Raw genomic sequence first — 21,987 nt, forward strand, 5'->3', positions numbered from 1 at the left:
TCAGACCAATTTTAGTTAATAATTGGCATTTTGGACATAGTACTCATTTTATTATGAATACAATATATTTATACCATATTAAATGAATATAATCATTAGAAAATTAAAAAAATAAATAAATAAAACTATTTTAGAGTGAAAAAAATTATGTTAGTATATGATAACAAATTATTGTGTATAAAAATGCAAAGTGAAATATATATCACATTCAACTTCTTTTAAAGGGGTGCAGAGCTGTGAAATTTCAGTAATCATAAAATTATTCTAAATTGTTGTATGCTTTTTTTGTTTTTTTAAATTTAACTAACCAAAAGAAAAAAAATCACAGAAAATTGATATATGATATTTTTTTCTAGGCACTGACAACAGTGAAGAACCTTGACGGTATAGAGGAATACTTACCAACTGGATTGGTCTCGCTAGAGCTGGGCGAGTGCAGTACCCTATCTACCGAAATGGCAACCCAGACTCTACCTAAATTGACCAACCTCGTTAGGCTGAGGCTAGAAAAGGGCCAAAATGACTGCCCAACTATAGCTCTCCTCAACGCTATCGCTGGCCTGCCTAATCTAGTACAACTTGAGCTAATTAATTTTGATGTGAAGCCTGGTTTTGACAAGGCTTTGTCAAAGTGTACCAACATACAGACACTTCTTATCATCCCTACCTACGTCACCCAGGTACTTAACCTGTATAATTTAATTTTTGGCTGCTGTGTTATAGTTAGATCTAGTTTGAAAGACAGCATCTCTATTAACTATTTTGAGGAAGTGAAAATTTTAAAAATCTTCATTGCTAGATTATGAATGATGGATGCATGAACTACTATCAACTATTGCTATTGATTAATAGGCTCTATTCTTTATTTATATCTAGTTTTAATATATTTTAGTAACTGCATCTTGGTTTATGGTAGTAATAGATACTATACATTCACATACATTAATAAATGTATTATCCATATTCAGTAAACAGTTTTGAGTATAGAAACAAGTTTATTGGAATTTTTCAGGATTATAATTAAGCTTTTTGGAATTATTTAATTATATGGAATTCTTATAAAACATTAAATATTGTTCTGTAAGTTAAATTCTGAAATTTTTATTGGTTAGTGTTAATTTCTTTTTAGGTTGTAAGAAGATAGTCTGGGTGGTGGTCAAAAAAGGAAGGTACAAAGTAGTAAAAAAAAAGAAACTGTTTATTAATTTACTAACCAATTTTTACTACTGGACCATTTTCCTACAATCTATTACATACAGTCAACTATTAATCTTCCAATATTAATGTTTTTTGTTATTACCGGTTTCTTAGATTATGAAATAATATTTTTAGACTGAACGATCCATGAATAGTTGAAAATAATTTTTCATCATATAATGAATTAAGAATCTTTAGGATTATGTTCTATTAGGGTGCAATATGTTTGAAAAAAAAGTAACTGAATTTTAACATGTTAATGTAGCGCCAATGTATTGTTTTCACGTTTAAAATGTTTAGGATAAATAAAGTTCATTTCAATTGTGCAAATATCTCTTAATTGATAATTTTGAATGAGCCATATTTTCAAACATACGCTTCCATTCTGTGATTGAGCTGTTTATTCATTGTTACCATTATAAAAGTAATTATGTCTTGAATCTTGTTGATGATTTAAAAAAAAAGTTCTATTCATCCTTAAGTTTGTCTAAACAACTGTTAATTAATCTATGACTTAATTTCTTTGTAAGTGACCGGAGCTTATTCAATAATTTGTGCCTTGATAATAGTATTGCTGATGAGCCAGTTATTTGAGCATTTCAGTTAAGAGATTCGACTAACTCTTATCTCAACAGTTTTCAGGAAAGTACTTATATAATATTTCTTGTTACAAAATTCTTCCCTTTTTCTTTTGAAAAAGTATAATATAATTAACATTCTATTTTTAACTATTTATTCAATGCAGAATTGCTTAAGAATCAATATCGTAATATAAAGACTCATTTTATCTCAAATCTCAGGGAATTGAACTTGTCTCTTTACAATTCTGTGCCTCTGTTTGTGAAATGGTCTACTTATTCGCTTAATATTGAACAACCTTTTAACATAATATTAAAGTTTTAATGCAATTTATTGCAACTTCATTCCAAATTTAAGTTTTTTATTAATTGAGTTAGTCATTAATTATTCATTTACTCCTCTCCATTGTTTCATTTTACCATAGCCTTTTCTGCACTAAAAAAAAAGAAAAAAAAAAGCATATTGGGAGTTATTTTGACCGCACCCGAACCATCTTCCTTTTATTTAAAAAAAATATTGTAATTTTTATTTTTTTAAACTTATTTGCTTCAAATCCAAATCACGTCTATTTTACTGACAAAATAATAAATATTTTTTTAGAAAATTTAAATGTATTTCTGTAATAAAAAATCATTGAACTCATTATTATACTAAATCTCTCACCTTGTATACTATTTAGGTAGTATGTTCTTCTTTTAATATACTTGAAAATTTGATTTTAAAATATATATGTGATTCCTCAAAATGCAAAACAAGGTGTCTAATTAAGTGTTCAATACCATTTTTAGTGAGTCTTGTTAACTGAGGTGTGGTAATCAACCATCCTTTAAACTGTATAGTTTATTTTTGATTTTTTGGGGTCAGATCGGTTTATAAAAAAAATAAAAAAAAAATACTAATATGGCTCGTTTTTTTTAATGTGAAACCATGGATTTATCTATAGAAATTATAATATTGATTTTTAATGTTTACTTAGTCCCATAGTATATATTTATATTGACTTAAATGGTAAGTTATGAATAAAAAACAAAGTACTAAAGGTCATATTGCTATTTGACACTGGCCACATTACATTACACAGGTTGTGTTACATTTTTCAATTTAAAAAAATGTTTATATATATTCTTTAAAGTAGAACTGCTGTTGTCTTAATTATAACAGAATTAAATTAAACAACAGAAGATATATACCATTTACAGGGATACTTGACTAAGGGAGTCGATTAAATTATTTTGTCAATATTCATTTTATGAAACAGAGGTGATGGCCTTCTAAGACAGTAACATTGTAATTAAATTGAGGTTTTGCATTCCAAAACTAGCCAAATCCATTTTTATATATTTAATTAACAATTTTGGTATTGGATTATCACAAGGTAAAAGGATTTTTTTCCATGAACAGTGATTTCACTATTTTTTAATGAAATTATTTTGTCTTATGATAGCCAAGTATCAAACAAGTGTGGTTTTGGAATGCAATGCTTCAATTAAAAAGTTGCTACTAGAGTTTGGTTAAATGGACTGTTAACAGTGAAAAAGAAAAGAAATGGATAAAATTGTTAAGCATGTTTCTTCTGCTTGTGAATGTTTGTTTTTTGTCTGTATTAAATGTTCTATGTTTCTTGTTTCTAACTAACAGCGCTTGTAACAGCACAACCTTAATCCTATTACTCACATTTTCTTCTTCTATCTGCATGTGATTGAATGATAGTTATAGGTATTTAATTTGATATTTTGTATTCTAATTTTTTGTATATTAGAGTTTTATTGTACTCCAAATTGGTATCTATTAGTTGTTGCCAAAAAAAAAAAATCAGCCAACACAGACTGATCCGATAAATAAATGAATATAGTAAATTTTGGGTCCTCTGGGTCTTTTCTGATGTTCAGGATTAATCTAGAACTGGTTTTAAGTTATAAGAATCTGTGTTTGTCGTCCAACAGCAAACATGAGGTTTTCTTCAAAAGTATCCCAATCTTTCATTATTGATAGGATTCTTTTGGTAAATTAGCCTCTCTTTTTTCTTTTTTTTTTTATGCCAAAGTTTTGAAGATTTTCAGGGCTTTGTCTTTGTCAAGTCATTTTCCTAGATATTCCCAGCATCAAGTTTTTGCAAAAATCACATATACTTTGCTGTAGCCACCCTCACCACAATAAATGATAAATGTGGATCTCTGCTCCCATCTCCACACCTGACTTGGGGCAAAGAGGGGCCCCCCTCAGAAAGTATTTCAAGATTAGGTTGCTTAAAAGTATATTTTGAGACACATTTATTGAAATGTTTTAATGGAAAACCATATAACTTTTTTCCTAACACATAAAATATCAGGAAAGATAATTAATAAAATAGTTCTTAGAATTAATCCTTGGTAAAATATGTGTTGCCGTACCCTCCCGAGGTTCAGCCCAAGGCTCTATCCGTTGGGAACCACTGGTATAGTATTTTATTTTATTAAAATTAATACTATTGATAGCTGTCTTACCTCTATTGATAATGGATTTCTTTATAAAACTTCCCATGGCCCACCCCAATTTCTTACAGACCACTGGTTGGAAATATGAGGTTATATCGACACAATTGGGGCAGAAATTTTATTGGGTGAAAAAAAAAGAAAATTCCATAATTGAATAAAAATTATTTATTTTTACCTTATAAACTTGTAATCTGTTGTAAAATCCCTCCTAATACATGTCACCCATGTATAACTTACATTATATTATGTTACATTATAATGTATAACTTACCAAGATTCTAATCCCAAAATCAATTTTTATAATGTGAATGACTGATTGAGGATGATAAACTTCAACTCACCTAAACAGTGATTTCATGTTACATTAAAAAATCATTAGAGAATCTTGTTAGGATTAAATTAGTCTCCAAAGTTATAGTGCACTATTTCACAAAACAGTTTTTGAAATATAGAAGAAAACCCCCTTTCCTCCATGTGTTGTGTCAATTTTTTTTATCATTACATTGTTCAGGAATTAACCTGTGATTTATTGATGTGCCAATTCAATTAACATTATTTTGTTGGTTTTCTCATCTAAGTTAGGGAAAATAGTAATCCTTTGTCTAAAAAAATTAAAAATATTATAGTTGATATATTGTTAATTGGAGCAAGCTAGCAGTTTTTACTTGGTGGCATGCGATTGAAAATCTGTACATTAGATTAATGGGTGAGATATACTTTTAAAACCATTCAAATTTTTGTATGATAAAGATCATAATTTTAAAGTTTTTTATTTCAATATTATAAAGTATTCTTATTGAGGGCATAACAAAAAAAAAAAGTTGTAGCAATTACGTATCAATTTTTAATGTACAGATCAGTCAACAGCCTCAATGTGAGTCAAGTATACAAGTTTATTAAATAATTTTGATTACGGTTATAATATTGAAATTATATTAATTTAAGTTATTCAATGCAAAAATAAAACATTTCTCAGATCAAAATTATGTTATACTAGAAAAAAGACTAAAAGTTACTAACTGTGGTACTGCTTGTTGCTGCTGAGTTAACATTGTTTAAAAATTTGTTTTTCTTTAAATTTACCTTCCTTTCTTTCTTTTTTTCTGTTTACAGTCGGCAACTACAAACCATGTAGTTATGGGTGGTGTGGCCAAGTTAAGCCACTCGCTGAATTATTTTATCTGGGGGCTTACATTGGAGCTCCTCAAAGTTACAGATCTTTTTATAGGTAACGTAATCTTAAAATTGTATCTTTTTTTTTTTCTTTTCGAAGAAAAATTTATGATGGATGTAAGGTGTATCCCTAAAAGTATTAATTGATTTATGTTATTGAAAAGTTTTGAGTTTATTTATATTTAATATTTCATATATACTATAAAGTAGAGTAAAGTCTACTGTATTGTTCAGACACATTTTAAGGTTTATTCCTAACATGAATACAAAAAAAAAAAAAAAAAAAAAGTGTCCGCTCTTGAAATTAGCATGTTTAAATAAACAAACCCTTTAGCTTAATATATTAGCTATATATTTTATTGTAGATGTTATTGTTGCTAAATCTTATGGGGGTCATGAAGATATATAGTTAAGTCTGCTGAAGATTGGCTCAGTAGTTTCCATGGTTAGCGGTCACAGTTGAAAAACACAACAGGGTGTTATTTTGTTAATAGAATGATCTCTTATTTATTACTAAGAAAAAAAAATTAACCACGATGCAGCAGAAAAAGTAACGTAAAGTGCTTGGCCACACCCAAGCACAGAATAGGTCGCCGTGGTTTGACAAGGAGTGTATTCAAGCCACTACACACAAGAACGAAGCCTACACACTCATGCTCTGAAAAAACGTACCCAAGCATCAGTTGATATTTATCGCCAGCACCGAAGTGAAGAAGAGTGTATCCATCGACACAAAAAAAGAAACTGGGAAGGTAGAGAGTTTGAGGAGCATTAATGCATGCCGGAAGTTCTATGGAAAAGTGAACAGTGGTCGAAAGCCATTCAAACCTCGAATCTCAGTCTGTAAGGACGCAGATGGATCTCTATTGAAATGATAAAACCCAAGTGCTATGAAGATGGAACAAGTACTGTAATCACTTGCTCAATGAAATCGGGTACAAGAAGGTCAACGGGAAGAAGTTAACCTTCGTTGAATCCCTGAAGATGATCTTGAGCCTCCAAATGAAGAGGGAGATCAGCTATTCCAAGCATTATAAATTCGTTTGGTTATGATTTGGACCGAAGAATCATTCTGACAGCATGGAGGTAAGACAGTCTTATGTCCTATTCACAAGAAAGATCTTGAATATAATAATTATTAAGGCATATCTCTACTGTCATGTGCCTACAAGGTATTCTCAAATATACTGTACCAAAGATTACTACTGTATATCGAGAGAGTCCTGGGGAAATATCAGTGCGGCTTTCGTAAATGTAAGTCAACAACAGACCAAATTTTTGCCCTATGAACCATCCTTGAGCGCAGAAGAGTTCAGGCCAGTGGAACCATTTTTGATCATATGGTACAAATCCTGGGATATGCAGATGATATCAACATTATTGGGAGATCAAACACTGTTGGGGAAAAGGAATTGGAGAGCAGCTGCAGTTGACAGATTAAACTGGGTTGTTATACCAATTGATGATGATTATTTATTAATAGTTTCATGACTATGATCTGTGTTATTTGTTGTATACTATTGAGATATATGAAGAGTGGCCACTTTTTTTTTTGTCTCGTATGTTACTTCAAAATAATTAAAAATTTTTGTAGTGGTTTTCTGGACACAGATTTCAAGTGCTTTGTTACAACAAAATAGATGTATTCATAATAGAAAATTTACTAAAATAAGTGGATAGTGTTTGATCCATATTATTATTTTGTGATCAATTTAGTTTTCATGAATTTCGGTACTCTTCATGTTTTTTCCGTATTGTTTGAAATAAGAAATATCAAATGTAAACAAGGCAAAGATGCATCTACCCGTAGGTACATATATATGTGATGAAAATATTATTATTAAATGCACTTAGTATATAATTCTAGAAATAAATAATTTACAGCCGTTTAGAACTATCCTTATATATTTTCTTTTCTTACACCAGCGGTTCGGGGCTTAGTGTCCATTTTTCAGTTGCTTCCATCTAAAATTCATTATGAGGTTAATAGTTGACCATAGATAAATATGAGGAGAAGATGGCCGGGGGTGTGGTGAGCAAAAATACACAAATAAACAAAACTTATTTATTATGATAATGAAATTAAAATAATAATAAACAAACTTGAAAATATACATGATAATAAATTAAGTAGATACTAGTGGATTGATACTAATAGAAGATAGATAAAATATAATATTGTAGAGGTAAGAATTATACAAAATAAATGATAAAAAGTTGTTTATCATTAATATTCATTATTGTCATTCATGTTATTATTTTATTTTTATTGTCTCTGAATTAAGATTCTTATCTCATTTTGTTTTTCATCTCTGATGAAGGCCTGAAATTCAGGTTGATATGTCGGCACAAATAGATAATTTTTGTTTATTTGTGCATTCTTGGTGACTGTATCCCCGACCATCTTCACATAAAATTACTCCTTATATTATGTAGTATTAAAGTAGACACTTCTTAGAAAAATATTGAAATTACTATTATTAATAAGATATTAAATTAATTTTAACTGATCTTTCTTAAAAATGAGGCACTCAGTCATAAAACATGGCATGGTATCTAACCTTTATTGTGAATTGAAGTATTTGACATCATCAAAATATTCAGGACTGATTTAATTGATCTTTAATAGAATTTTTAGGGCATTTGGATTCTTAAAAGAAAGATGTTAGGCCCAGGACTCCAAGGCCCTTTATTATGATAAAGTACAAATTAATACAATTAGTCCTGCAGTTTGTACTTGAACTGATACTATTATTATACTACCTTCTATTATGAAAAAGGTCACTGGTTGAAGATGGAACATTGTAATTAGTGAACATTTTAATATTACGAAACTTTTTCAGATAACATGTTTTGTTGTTACGATGGAGTGTCTCAAAACACTAATTTAGACTTAAGTGCCTTCATATTGGAGATTATTAACTGAAAAAAATATATATTAATACTTTTGTTTAGTTCATCCAATTACTGTAGAATTAGTAATAAAAGTTAATTATACTTTGCCGCATATCTATTTATAGATATCCTATCTATATTTTAGTTATCTAGTTAGTTGGTATATAAAAGAGAAACCATAAATTTCTATGGCATTTTTAACTGATTGTTTTTCTATAAGGAGTAAAATTTTTCTAGTTTATTGATGTAGTCTAGTGAAAAACCAGAAAAATAAAAAGTAAACAAAATGTACGTAGACTTCTATATAGCTTGAATCAATAAAATTGCATATTGATTTTTATGATTTGATGAACAATTTATTTACTTTTTAACTTTTCAAAGCAAATAAATTCTTAATGAAAATAATGTTTTTGTTTACAAATTATATTTTAATTTTAACTCCTAGGTATCAGTCAGTCAAAATAGGCGCTTTAACATTAATGGTTTATGCTATTGCAGAATTCTGATGAATCAACTTTGATACGGGGTATGGGTGGTTAGATAAGTTTAAAGAAAAGCTTATTGGGGAAAGTATGAAAGTTTTAACGGTAGTAATATTCATTCGATAATTTATATTTAACCCTCTGATCCTCAATGATGTGGTCAATGAACTCAATGAATATCAGAATTCCACTGTAATATCATATTCATCTACCATACTAAATTAATATCAGTTAATCATTTAGCTAAATCTATGACTTTTTAACAATATATATTTATAAAACTTGTTCTCTGATTTTCATATAATCATTTATTAAAGATGTTTGCATGTACTTAATTTTCTAAAATAATTATATTGTTTTAGGACAAGTAGAAAATCAGAAAGGAAACAAACCACTAGTACCAAAGAAAGGTAGTGGAGACAGTATCCCCATTTTGAAACCTGCCACCGATGGCGAACCAAAGGAGGGAGGTCAGCCTTCGCAAGTTGATATCCTTGCACTTCCCAATCTTCAGAGGGTACTTACGACACTTTTACCACAAACAAAAATTAAGATCCTTAAAGTACCTTTCTCTGCCACCTGGAGGCAAACTGTCACAGATGCATAGGAAAAAATGAAGGAATGCATAATGTGTTGATAGAACTATTGTGAAATTAGAAATATTTTCCAAACACGTGAAAAAAAGAAGGTGAAACTGCATGTCAAATGAGAGAAGTTAGTCGGTTGTTCAAGATAGCAATGTTTAACATTTTTAATAATTTTTTTTAATCGCGTAATTCTATTAGGTGGTCTATTTGTTTTCATTTTTCAAATCTAGCATATATCAATAATTTTATTTGTTTGTAATTATGCTACAAATGTGATGTCTCAGCCCATTAAATCAGTTTTATCAAACTGGTCTATTTTTTAATGATTCAATAAACAAATGTATTTTATGTGTATAGACTGATGAATATTGCATGTGGAATTTGTCTCGTTGAAGATTGAGGGAGTACAGGGAAGGAAGGAACAATGTGATGAATGTGACATGTGAACATTTTTATTAAATTTGTAAATTTTAGTCTGGACATAGGTCTTTTTTCTTTTATGGCGGGGAGAAAATGTTTTCTCTTTAATATTTCTTTTTGAGTACTTTGTAATTAATTTTTTTTTTCTTGAAATTATATTTATATGAATAGAAAGTGAGAGTATAAAGTATCCGTAATAACTAATATTGTTTCCTATCATTGTTTTAAGTTACTTCTTACAGATTCAGTTTTAGTTGGATAATTGTATAAGTAGATATATTTGATTGTGTATAATTTTTAATAATAAAAAAAAAAAGAACAAAAGAAAGTGAAGATTTATTTAGCTAACTAAAACCCTTTGGATAAAGAAATGTAGAAGAGTAAATTTATTTCTATGTATGTTCTTTCACTAGGTTCATTTTAAATGCAATAATAACTGGGTATGTATATTATTATATTTATATATATTTATATATATGAATATATTTTCAATTTTTGTATATGACTGGTCTATTTATGAATATATTTAGATAATAGTCTTGTAATGTATAATGTTAATAAAGTTTTTACTTAAAAATGAATATGAAGTAATTATGGAAATTTATGATTCTGATTTAAAACATTAAAAATTAAAGAAGGTTAATATAAAGAGGTTTTTGTAAAAAATAAATAAATAAACAAATACAAATTTAAATAAAGTCGTGTATAAAAAGTATTGTACAGAATATCATGTTTATTTATTTTTAGTAATTGTTGACATTACCAGTTAAATAAATAATTGATATTATATTCCTTGATAATAGTACCTCGTTTAAAAAATATACAATTTTTTAAAATCTACATTAGTCATTTTGAAAATATATTTCCACCTTTGTCTTTTTTCTTCCTTTCCTTCTCTATTGCCTGTAGTTCTACAGATAGATAATCCTGTTCAGTTGTTTCAACAGATTTTTTTGTTGTTTGAATCTGGGGAAAAAAATTTTTTATTTTATACATAATTGAAATTAGTCATGAATTATTTTTAAAATATTTTAAAGTGAAGAAAGAAAACTTTGGTATACAACTTACATATATGTGCTTCTGAAGGTAAGATATTTTTATATTTTACTTTTAATTAAATAACTTTTATTATAAGAAGTATTTATTCAGAATAATGTTAAGCCAAGGTTCTTTTCACAGTAAACTTTTGTGGGCTATCCAACATAATTTAAAAAGAGATAAAATGTTAATGTATAAACAGTTTTGGGGATACACATTTTTTTTAAATTTTAGAATTACGTTATGTAAGATAACTAGAATAAAAAAATCATTTAATACGTTATTCGTATTCTGTAGTTAATTATATGAAAAGTGTATGGGATAAATGATTTTTACTTTTTATTAAAATTAAAATTTCATTACCATCTTGTGAGGAATGAGATGTAGATAGGAGGAATCAAACAGTGAAATTGTGTTTTTTACCAAATGAATTGAATAGTTAATATTTAATAAGTATTAAAGTATAAAATTTATTATGTAATTAAAACATTTAACTTCAATTATCTCCGCTTGAATATTTGTGACTTGAATTATTCTTTCCATGGAGTCTTCATTTATTAATTCTGTATTTTTGAAATTAAATGAATAGCAACAATGAATATGGGAGAGAGCGTCTTTTTTTGGGAGGAATTGAAAAAGGAAGAGTAGAAAAGGTTTGAAGGTTTTGGAGAAGCAGATGATAGAAAATTTAAACCAGGTTTTAGTTTTTTATGTATCAATCACTGCTATGAATGTTGATAATTATTTTTTTACATACTCTGCCATTTCTATCCTGTCAGAAATTTATATATAAAAAAGTATATTGAGCTAGGAAGATATCAGAATAATTGAGAAAAGAAGATACATTATAAAAAGTTTGGGGTCAACTAGCATGGGTGGACATAGTGGGCTTTGACATTTAATTTGGCTTTTTAGTAAGAATTTGGGGTTAGCATCTACTTGTTGAAGCTATCTGCTGTAATGGTATTAACCCACCGTTGAAAGCTATATGAGATTTTCTCTCACAAAAATTGACTTTATAACATTCATGCATATATTACTAATGTAGGTTGATCTGGATTTAATACAATGAAAATCAGTAGAAATAAATAAAAAATAGATGTGCAAAAGATAAGCACATGATCAATGAATGGCATTGATTGGGGAGCTACAAAGCTAGTGGCTGATTCCATAAATGGCTGATAAAGGCTCTATTAGACAAGTCTAAAAATGCACAGATTATATTAGGAGTTATGATCAAGATAATTGCTTATTAAATTTGTAAAGTCAATAGGTAGATGCTCAGTCCTTTCTTTTTGAAAATCATAATATTGGTATGAGTTGGGCAAAAATTAGTGCAACAACAACTGCAGCTAAATTTAAAACTAAAATTGCCATGTAGACAATGTTAATTTGTCCATGGTTCATTAATAAATAAACATTATATTCATAGAATTTTTTCATAAAGGGAATCTAACCAAAATGAAAGATTAGCTCTTGTACATTAAAATTGAGGAACTCACAAGTGATGATCACATAAGATAGGGATAAGTTTTGATGAAATTTCAACTTTTTAAACAAGCCTTGCTCAGGCATTTTATTTTAGTAAAATCAATATAATATGCAAAAACTTAATAACAATTTGGGTAAAACATAGAAACATTAAAAACAGGCATGAATAAATGTGATACATAATTTCTCTTGATCCAATGTTTTTAATTTTTATATAAAAATGCTTCAGATAAATATTTATTATATTTATTAGTTTTTATTGATATTAAAATTCAACAACAGGTAAGTGCTAATCAGACGATGTAGCTATATTTAATAGATAAATGTCGAAATTATCTTTTAAAGTGAAGCAAGAGCTATGAGAAATAGTGATGAATATGAATTGAGACTAAATGGGGATGGTTTCAAGAGACTTTATTTGTCATGAATTAATTATTTCTTTTTGAGAAAATTCATTATTTTCAAGCAATCTAGTCGGCTGAGGTATATGGCATAGGGATTTATTAATTTTTTATGAAAAATAAATTTACTGTTTAAAAAATCCAAAAATGACTGGTTGCATTGATTATATATATATATATATATATATTTGTACCTATGAAGACTTTAAAAGAACATCTAAAAGTGCATACTTCAAGTTTGCTAACAATAAGATTGTTACCAAAATATTCAATTGAAAGACTGTGGAGAAACCAAGACCACAAGAGATGAAAAATAACTGCAGATATTGTAAACACATGGGAGAAATTTGTTTATTTTAAACTTTCATGGTTCTATTCATTTGCCGTTACTCCATTTGAGCACATCAGCACTTGATCTGTACAGCATTACAAAAGCATAGTAAAAGGAAATATACAATATTTATTTAAGATTGAGTTATTCAACAGAAACAGAAAACCATCATTCAGATAAAATCTACTCAGATTGAACAATGAACTGACCTCTGCTGGAAGGTGGAGAGCAGAGGTTATAGGCAGCTATCCCAACGAATGCACACTTCCATTCACGAAAGTCAACTTCCTATCCCATTTATGTATCACTTATATGTCTTCACTGTTTCAATAAACTTATTAAAAATAAATTACTCTTTATTTTCCAAATAAAAATTATGCTTAGGCCTTTTAATGTCTTCTAGTTGTATGGAAGCTGCCTGCTTTATTAATTGGAGCAGTAAAATCACAAAAACTGAAGGTAGATATTATGTTTCATATTTTTGAGTTGGTTACTATGATGATTAATTGAATAAACCCCTTTTGCCACTCACTGGTTGTATTTTCTTTTTCTTATCCCTGATGAAGACCTACGATTTAGGATGATACGTCTACACAGATTAAAAAAAAAGGTTTTTCTTACTGTTTCTTCTTCCTTGACTTAACTTCATGACCAGCTTGTTGACTGTATATGAGGTAACAATGACACCACTTTTATAAAAGTTGGGATGGTTGAGATAAGAAGCAAAATAGCATCAGGAAGCAACTACAAAAACAAGATAGTATAAGGCACTGATCAGACTGGTATTTGTATATCAATCAGAAACAAGGAATCTTCCAATATTTGAGAGAAAAATATTTAGACATTTTTACATCTCAGTGAAAAAATGGTTCAACATTTAGAGAAGTATATTCCTCGCTTAATATCACAAGGATAGGACCCTCTGAGATTCCAAAAAATCTTGTTAATGTAAGGCACCAAACTGAGAAACCACCCAAAGTTTTTGATTAATGAATGGTGTTGGAGAAGATTTGAGGATTCTACTCAGAATTTCAAGATTAAGGATTAGACAGTCTAATGATTGGAGAACAGTTTCACTTCATCAAGTTAATTGGTGAAGTAGCTAGAACCCTGTAATAGATTGTCGAGCCAATCGAATGAGTGAGCAAATGTAGGAATTTAATTAGGTGTAGAAATCATCACTTATCAAACTAAAATAATACTTTAAAAATACGAACTTCACGCTTTGCTGCATTTAGCTGTTCACATAGTGATAAAGAATAGTAATCAGCTCCAGCTAGAAAAGAAGCTTGAGTTGTAGAATTAACCAATTCTTCTATGTAAACCATGAGGGATTCTAAATTCTGGAAAATTAATTCAATATGACAAGTGTTAATCATCAAAAAAATATTACCAATATATAAGTTTGAGAAGATATTTACAGAAAATTTTTCTTTCAGTTCTTTTGTTTCTATTCGACATCCTATAATTGAATCAGATAGCTTTTCCTCAGCAGAGGTATCTCCTATTCTGCTAAGAAATTCTTCAGTTAGAGATATTTGCTTATTCAACATTTTCCTAGAAAAATAATACATGTTATTTTTTGAAATTTTGTCTAATATAGATCATAAAGAAAGAGAAAGATTAATGAAGTTTACTCACATATAATTATTGGCTATATCAACATAAGCTGCAACTGTATAATGTAACAACTGAGCAACCGCGGAAGCTGCAATGCCAGATGACTGCTTTAATAAAAATTCATGAGTCAATGCTTGAGGCGATATCTATCAAATAAAAAACATTTCACCACAATACACACACAAATAGAACAAGTATTATGTTATTTTATAATTCCATACCTCTGAATTCTTAGAAACATCAGATGCACAATAAACTAATAGTATTTGTGGAACCAATCTAAATTTAGGAGAAAATTTACAATGCCCTTTAATTGGACCCTGAAACTGAATTTTCATTGTTTATCATAATTCTATTAATAAGTAAGAATAATTGATTTTAAGGGCACTTACTTTTCTAAGTATTTGTCTCAAAATCATAAGCTTTGATTTAGTTACAGTGGTAAATAGAAATAAAAATTATTCTAAATTCTACAAGATTCAATCATAATTTTACATATAAACAAAATAAAACCGGCAGTACATGAAGGTTAACTTATTCTCATTTTGGTTATTTACTATTAACTACAACTGATATTGATAGAATCTTGTCAAATGATAACTGGCCAAGATGTTATCTTCCTTTATCTAAACATATATCGATGAAAATGTCGATGTTTTTTTTAAGAAGGTTGTTTGGTGGTTATAACGTTGATAACAGGCGTTTTGGTGGTTTTAGTGAGTTTACTAATAAACTAAAACTACTTCATTTTTTTTTATATCTGGTAATGTTTTGAGTTATCGAGAGAAAAATGGGAAGAAAGGGCCAAAATAAGCAACAAAAGCTTAAACCAAGCATTCATTGTAATGGTCTTCCAAAAGCAGGAGAGGGAAATTTGAAACTATCACCACTTAGGAAAAATGATTTGAACAAATTAGTTGATAAATTACTTAAAGGTAAGAGAATGCTTCCTTATAGGCATTAACATGCAGGTAAAAAAGGTTTAAAATCCAAATCATTGTTATTTTGCAGTGACGAGTACATTAGGAGCTAATAATTTGAACAGAAGTTATGAAATACATTTGGAAATGGATAAGTTGCTTCATAAAATTATGAGTATAGAAGAAGGTAATTTTTGGCTATTGTTTATAGTTATTTAGGGTCAAACTCTATTGTTTATGGTCATAAGTATTATTAGGGATTAAATAACAAGAACTCATTCTATATGTTTTTCTGTTTTTTTAACCAATATTTTTTCTAAACTGATCATTGTTAATAATATATATAACATATTTTTTTTTTATTTTAGTTGATTATAGTTATGGCATACACTTATACATTTTTCTTATGGGTTAAACTATTCCATTTAAAAATTTTATGAACCCTTTTCACTATTGTTACTTCAAAACAATCTTTTATTAGAACTATTTTATGAGCAGTATGGTTTATTTTGGAGATGACCCCAATTTCATAAAACAGCCAAAGAATCTCCTTATAAGGGTAAGAGTTGGAAAAGTTATGACATTCTTATTTATCCAAATGATGTTATCATTTTCAACTTTATGAACCTCCTTGATTACATATTCATTTGAATAATCATATAATTAACCATTGTAGTGTTGTAATGATAAATGTCATTCTTATTTTTATAAAAATTAAATAAATTCTAAGTCAAAGATTTAAGATTACAGCAGTTATAACTTTCAGAGTTATAATTTAAGATAATTACTTATTGTTAATCTAAAATGATTCCTAGTTATTTCTATCAAACATTATTAAAACAACATTGATAGGTCTAACAGTGTAATTATTATTTTAACATTTAAAAAAAAAAGTTATTCACTCACAATAATCTATCTCTATTTATTATACTTATTAAATTATTAAATTGTTACTCACACATTAGGTTTGTTCTAATACAAGTTTTGACTATCATCAAACTAGAGGGCGTATGCGAGGAACATATTTTGGAATAATAGAACCATACTGTTAATGTGCCTACCAGTTTGAATAATAATCTTGTGTAAGTACAAGCCTATTAAAGTTCAGTAGAATCCTGCCAAACAATCAGCAGGGACATGTCCATCCAAGGTAGAATTGGTTAGTCCGCAGTGTATAAACTAAAAACTCAAATATTGATTTAACTTATATATTAGGAAAAAAATTCAACAGAAGATGTGATATGTAGTTCATATATTTGAATATATGATGAAGTTAAATTTATAAATTTATTTATAATTTTTAAGCGAGCATAAACTTTTCAGTTTTTAATTGTAGTCACTATGTCAGTTATTTCTTTGTTTTACTGAATTAGTGTTTTCTGTGTACTTAATAGGTTTATTTTATTTCTATTTTATATGAAATATATGTTCTTTAATTTAACCGGGTTTCTAATAATGATAAATTCTTTATTTATTGTGGTACATGTCCCCTTAGAATAACAATACAAAAACTAGTAAGAAGGCTTTAGAGCCTTAAACCATCAAATAAAAGTACAAAATAATTAATACATAGAAAAAAAAATTACAAATCATAATAAAGCAACTTCTAAGTATTGAAATAGAAAAAAAATAATAATAGACTTATCATATCAATAATTAAGATAGAAAATATTTAGGATAGTAGTATTTGAATTCAATTAGAATGGATAGGATATGATGGAAGAAGCGGGGAATTTGTAGGTGATAAGGTGGGAAGGGTGTGTACCAGAGGGACAGATGGAAGTAGAAATGGAATTCCATAGGGGCGAGGATCTAATAAGGAAGGATCTGTCATAAGTTACAGTTTGGTGAGCTGTTATATATAGGTCTGAAGACACACTGGGAACAAGTGTTGCGGGAATGAACAGAGGATTTATATGTAAGGAGATCTGAGATGTATGATATACAACAGAATTGGATAAATTGAAAAAGGAGGGATGCAAAGAAATACTTATGCCAGCAGGAAGGGTAAAGCGGATTCAACTTCTCATAAAAACAGAAAATGGAGATCCAGAAGATGAATGATTCAATAAAATTTATTAATAATTGTAGTTTTGTCTCAGGATCTCCAGTTACACTCCCATATACTGCTCAGCAGTAGTCAAAGTGGGGGATATTAAGAAAACTAGGAGTCTGTGTCTTTCAAATGGAAATAGGTGACACAGATAATTTAGTCGCTTTAAAATTGATAACGTACGACAGGAGATATCTGAGACATGAAAGGTGTTTTTGTACTAAACATTTCAATGGTTTTGACAAATCAGAGAGAAGAGAATTAGGATGGAATTCATGTAGTCTGAAAGGATAAAGAATTATCTTCAATTGGGTAGGAGTGGTTTTACAGCAGGAAGAGAATATAGAGTTTTACTAGGAAAAGTTATAAATATGATAAAAGATAAGGACTGGAAGACTGGATTTTATTAGTTTTTCTGGAATATTCTTCTGTATTACTAGGTACTAAATACAGTTTTAACTAAATTAAAATAAAATGAACACATTCACACAGTTTTAAATAAATTAAAACAAAATGCACGTACACCCTTTCCATATATGTTCACTTAATTACTTTAATTATTAATTTATTTTTCTCTGATAGAAATCAATGTTGATTTGCCTGCGAGGGATGAATCTTCTTTTGAAAATTTAACTAGTTGGATGATTAATAATGGTGCGAAGATTGAAGGGGTTGAGTTGGCGCAGTTTGAGGATTATGGGTATGGATTAAAAGCAATTAATGAAGTAAAAGAAGGAGACTTTATGATCTCTGTTCCTAGAAAATTAATGATGACAACTGATCTGGCTAGAAAATCAGAATTGGGTTTGTAAATTAGTTCTTACATTGTTATTAAAGTTACAGAACAGGGAAATTAATGAAGTTTTGTTTTATTTTTTTTTTAGAATATTTAGTCAAAAATGATACCCTTCTTAAACATATGCCAAATATTATATTAGCTTTATTCTTACTTTTGGAAAAGAATAAATCCACATCTTTTTGGGAATCCTATATCAAAGCTCTTCCATCCTCATACCCAACTGTAATGTATTTCACACCACAGCAGTTGGAGGCTCTTAAAGGATCACCTGTTTATGGTATTGTTTTTAAATACTTTTATGAAATTATCTGATGAACTTTTCTTATAAATATATATATCTTATATGCTGTGTTATAAAAAATAATATGATGAAATGATACTTATTATTTTTAATTGTAAACATAATTTCACCAAACAAGAAAAAATCAAATAAATATATTATTTTATTTTTACTATCTATTTATTTTATTGTTTAAATTTTTCTACATTTAACAACCTTATATTAATACTTTCACCCATCCAATTATTCTCTTTTAATATTGTAAACAAACTTTTTAAGTTATATTTTATGTCTACTAGATAAATAATGATATGTGGTTGGCCAAGTTCCTCCTTTCTGTGACACGTGTTTAGTAAGTTTGTATCTGCCCTGTTTGTATAGCCCTCTTCTTCTAGCTATACAGACCAAAGTGGTCCTTGGCCTGCTTCAATAGCTGCTGCGACCATAGGACTACAGCAGGACAGGACGGATGCCACCAGTCTCATATTTGTTTCCTCTTTATGTCTCTATTGTGTTCTATTGGTAATAAACAGTGGAATATTGATAACAGATTATCAGGTGGTAACTCCCAAGTTGTAATATGTTCTTGTAATTGTTAATTTTAGTAGCCAATATGGAGTTTGATAGATGTAAATTCATAGGTTCCTAAAATCACCTTTTACGGGACATGCCACCATTTTATAGCTGCTACCCAAGTATCGAGATGTCACTATTGTGTCAGTAGGCATTCCTTTTGTGGTTTAGTCGCAGTTCTTTTCAACCTGGGAACTGTGGCGGCATCAGTTCGAAACCAGCATGGGATGTTGACTTTTTTCATTTCTATGGTGGCTCCAGGAAATGAAAACTTGACTCCTTACCATGGTTATAATAGGTTGGTTACTTCTAGATAACCCCCTCTCCCCTCCTCCATATTTCAGAAATGATTAGGAAGGGGGTCATTAAAAAAGAAAAAGTTCTTGTGGTCAAGGTTTTTTTGTAGCAGACCTGAAGCAGAAGATTCATCTCCTTGGACTTCACTTGTAATTCTACATTTTACTTCTTGTGAATTGTTAGCTTTATTTATGTTTAGGGATCCCCGCTATAGTTATAAGACTTAAGTTAAGAGGCTGATACTGCATTCATACTGATGAATATATTCTCAAGGTATGTTGTAGCAAGATGTTGTTATTTTGTTCCTTCTATGGCCAAAAGATTTGATTTTTAAACATTTATTTCAAAATGTCAAGGTTACTATAGCGTCTTCAATTACCTTTTTTTCATTTTTATTTATTTTTTACTCCCTTCCTGGCTATTTCTGACATATGGCAGGAGGGTAGGGTGATCGGTTATCCTACAGGTTATCTACCAGGTAAGTCTACCAGTTTTCATTCTGTGGAGCCACCATAAAATAAAAATCCACACACCCAGGCAGGAATCAAACTAGCGTCCCTGCAGTCACGAGATTGCAAAGGTGATGCCTTAGCTCTCTTGCTTACGGTGGCCTCATATTCAATTACTTGTCTGATTTTTTACTACATCATCTGCATATGCTATTAATTACTGTTATTCATTTATGATTAAAGAGCAAAATCTTCTCCTATCTTTGTATTCTTCACGATCCTGTCCAGAACCATTCAACTTGGTTTTTAATTAAATTCTATAAAATAATTAATTCTTAATTAATTAATTAAATAGTCCAAATCGTCTCCCTGTCTCAATTCATTCTTTGCTTCCATGAGCTCTGGAATCCTTCATTCACTCTATTTAATAATTAGCATGCCTCAGTATGATCATTGTTAAAGCTAATCAGATTTGAGGAGATTTTCTTAAAGATGCTGTGTTTTTACTAAGCAGGCAATGTATTACAACAATGTTATATCTATGTGCTGAAGAGCTAAACTATGATCTGATTTTGTAAAAACTACATCAATATTTACAAAACTTTCGTTCATGATAATGGAACAAGTCGTCCTGAAGTAGTATATTACAATTGATTAGTATGGCATATTTATTAGTGTCATTCCTCTTATGTTGCTACATTCTGTTAAATTAATGATAGGAATTTGATGAATTCTCGAAAACAGAATTGTGGTCAATTACTATACTTTTTTTTCACTTTGAGACAAGTTAGTAACATTTTATTTAAAAACTTTTCTTAATTATAAGTTACTGCAATATCAATTCAGGTAATGTACAACTTTTTAAGTTTACTTTTTGGAGCTTTCTAACAGAAATATTTAAATTATATAGAAACTCATTTAAATGATTTTCTAATTATCCTCATAAATAATGAGTCTTTGATGTTAATATGTATCGTAAGTAAATTTAATTTTATCATTCCATTGGCATTTTTGTTTTAAAAATGATGAAAAGTTCTTAATAGTATGTTAATAATACAATGTTCTGTTATCTCATCAAATAACCTCTTAAGCAATGACTAAACACATTTTTTTGTTTCAGAATCCGCTCTTAAACAGTGTAGAAGTATAGCTCGACAATATGGTTATTTGCATGATCTTTTCCAGGTAAATTTTGCTATCATCCTTTTTGTGATTTATTTATATTGTTACTGTTTAATTATCGAAGCTTCTTGTTTTGGTTAAGTGGTGTATATTTTGTTAGCTCACGTATTATTGTAGTCAGCTGTTTTATTTATTAAGGTTATAGGGCAAATAACGGCTAATAGTTATCACTGCTCTGTTCTATTTTATTTTTTAAAAGTAATTAGTATACATTGGATTCAATATAAGAGTGGACAAGTTTGTAATAGAAAATCCCAATGTTCATTTTACAAATAGTTTATTGGTATCTAGGCTCTATTATTGTGAGTTTTTCTGAAAATTTTATTTTTTTAATACTTTGCTTTTAATAATATTATGCTTTTAATACTCTGCTACATCTATCAATAATGTCAATGTTGGCTTTAAAATAAGTGTAACCGTTAACTGTTGATTATGAAATAACGTAGCATTTTGTAGAAATATCTTTGATGTTTATTTGGGTACTTGTGTAGATGATGGGCAATCATGAGTGCTTTTGGTGGTGGATATAGGAAACATTTATATGGTCTATGTTCTTTTTCTTATTCATTGAAATTTACACAAAAGTGTTAAAAATTACACTTTAATTACATACATAAACTTAAGTTATTGATCCAAACCACATCAAATAGGTTTTATCACAATTGTGCATTATAGGATATTTTGCCCAATTTAAATTTGTTTGTACGAAATTGTATGCTTTATGATTAATTACTCTTTCTGAGATA

The 21,987-nt window shown here is 28.9% G+C and overlaps 3 protein-coding genes across 12 annotated transcripts in view; 2 read left to right on the plus strand and 1 right to left on the minus strand.

Moving 5' to 3' along the window:
- Positions 1-10,350, plus strand: part of LOC106687657 (uncharacterized) — a 39,014-nt gene extending 28,664 nt beyond the window's left edge. For 4 of the 5 annotated variants that reach the window (XM_014431659.2, XM_014431660.2, XM_014431661.3 and 1 more), the window contains 3 exons: positions 357-680; positions 5,364-5,478; positions 9,163-10,350. In XM_014431659.2, the coding sequence (XP_014287145.1) occupies positions 357-680; positions 5,364-5,478; positions 9,163-9,407 (684 nt within the window). In that variant the 3' untranslated portion in view covers positions 9,408-10,350. The remainder of the gene's footprint in view (positions 1-356; positions 681-5,363; positions 5,479-9,162) is intronic. The other variant, XM_014431662.2, reaches the window with a different exon arrangement.
- LOC106687660 (diablo IAP-binding mitochondrial protein) lies at positions 4,401-15,342 on the minus strand. Of its 5 annotated transcripts, none has more exons than XM_014431670.3 (7): positions 15,081-15,337; positions 14,910-15,014; positions 14,710-14,834; positions 14,490-14,625; positions 14,286-14,411; positions 10,677-10,773; positions 4,401-7,388 (listed from the first exon to the last, which is right to left on the minus strand). In XM_014431670.3, exons 1-7 carry the CDS (start codon positions 15,105-15,107, stop codon positions 7,375-7,377), a joined length of 630 nt encoding a protein of 209 aa, XP_014287156.1. In that variant the 5' UTR covers positions 15,108-15,337; the 3' UTR covers positions 4,401-7,374. The 5 variants fall into 5 exon arrangements, with proteins under 5 accessions (XP_014287156.1, XP_014287157.1, XP_014287158.1 ...); XM_014431671.2 differs by lacking the exon at positions 4,401-7,388 and adding an exon at positions 13,690-13,812 and having other exon boundaries at positions 10,492-10,773; positions 15,081-15,342; XM_014431672.3 differs by lacking the exon at positions 4,401-7,388 and having other exon boundaries at positions 10,492-10,773; positions 14,710-14,795; positions 15,081-15,338.
- A 7-nt stretch (positions 15,343-15,349) lies between these two features.
- The window catches only part of Setd3 (SET domain containing 3), a 146,242-nt gene continuing 139,604 nt past the window's right edge, over positions 15,350-21,987 (plus strand). Inside the window, exons 1-5 of one of the 2 annotated variants that reach the window (XM_014431666.2) lie at positions 15,350-15,623; positions 15,700-15,795; positions 18,244-18,465; positions 18,546-18,737; positions 21,180-21,244. In XM_014431666.2, the coding sequence (XP_014287152.1) occupies positions 15,479-15,623; positions 15,700-15,795; positions 18,244-18,465; positions 18,546-18,737; positions 21,180-21,244 (720 nt within the window). In that variant the 5' untranslated portion in view covers positions 15,350-15,478. The remainder of the gene's footprint in view (positions 15,624-15,699; positions 15,796-18,243; positions 18,466-18,545; positions 18,738-21,179; positions 21,245-21,987) is intronic. The other variant, XM_014431667.2, reaches the window with a different exon arrangement.

Source organism: Halyomorpha halys, unplaced genomic scaffold, assembly GCF_000696795.3.
Source record: "Halyomorpha halys isolate HHAL.00 unplaced genomic scaffold, Hhal_1.1 Scaffold994.1, whole genome shotgun sequence".
NCBI classification, from domain to species: domain Eukaryota; kingdom Metazoa; phylum Arthropoda; class Insecta; order Hemiptera; family Pentatomidae; genus Halyomorpha; species Halyomorpha halys.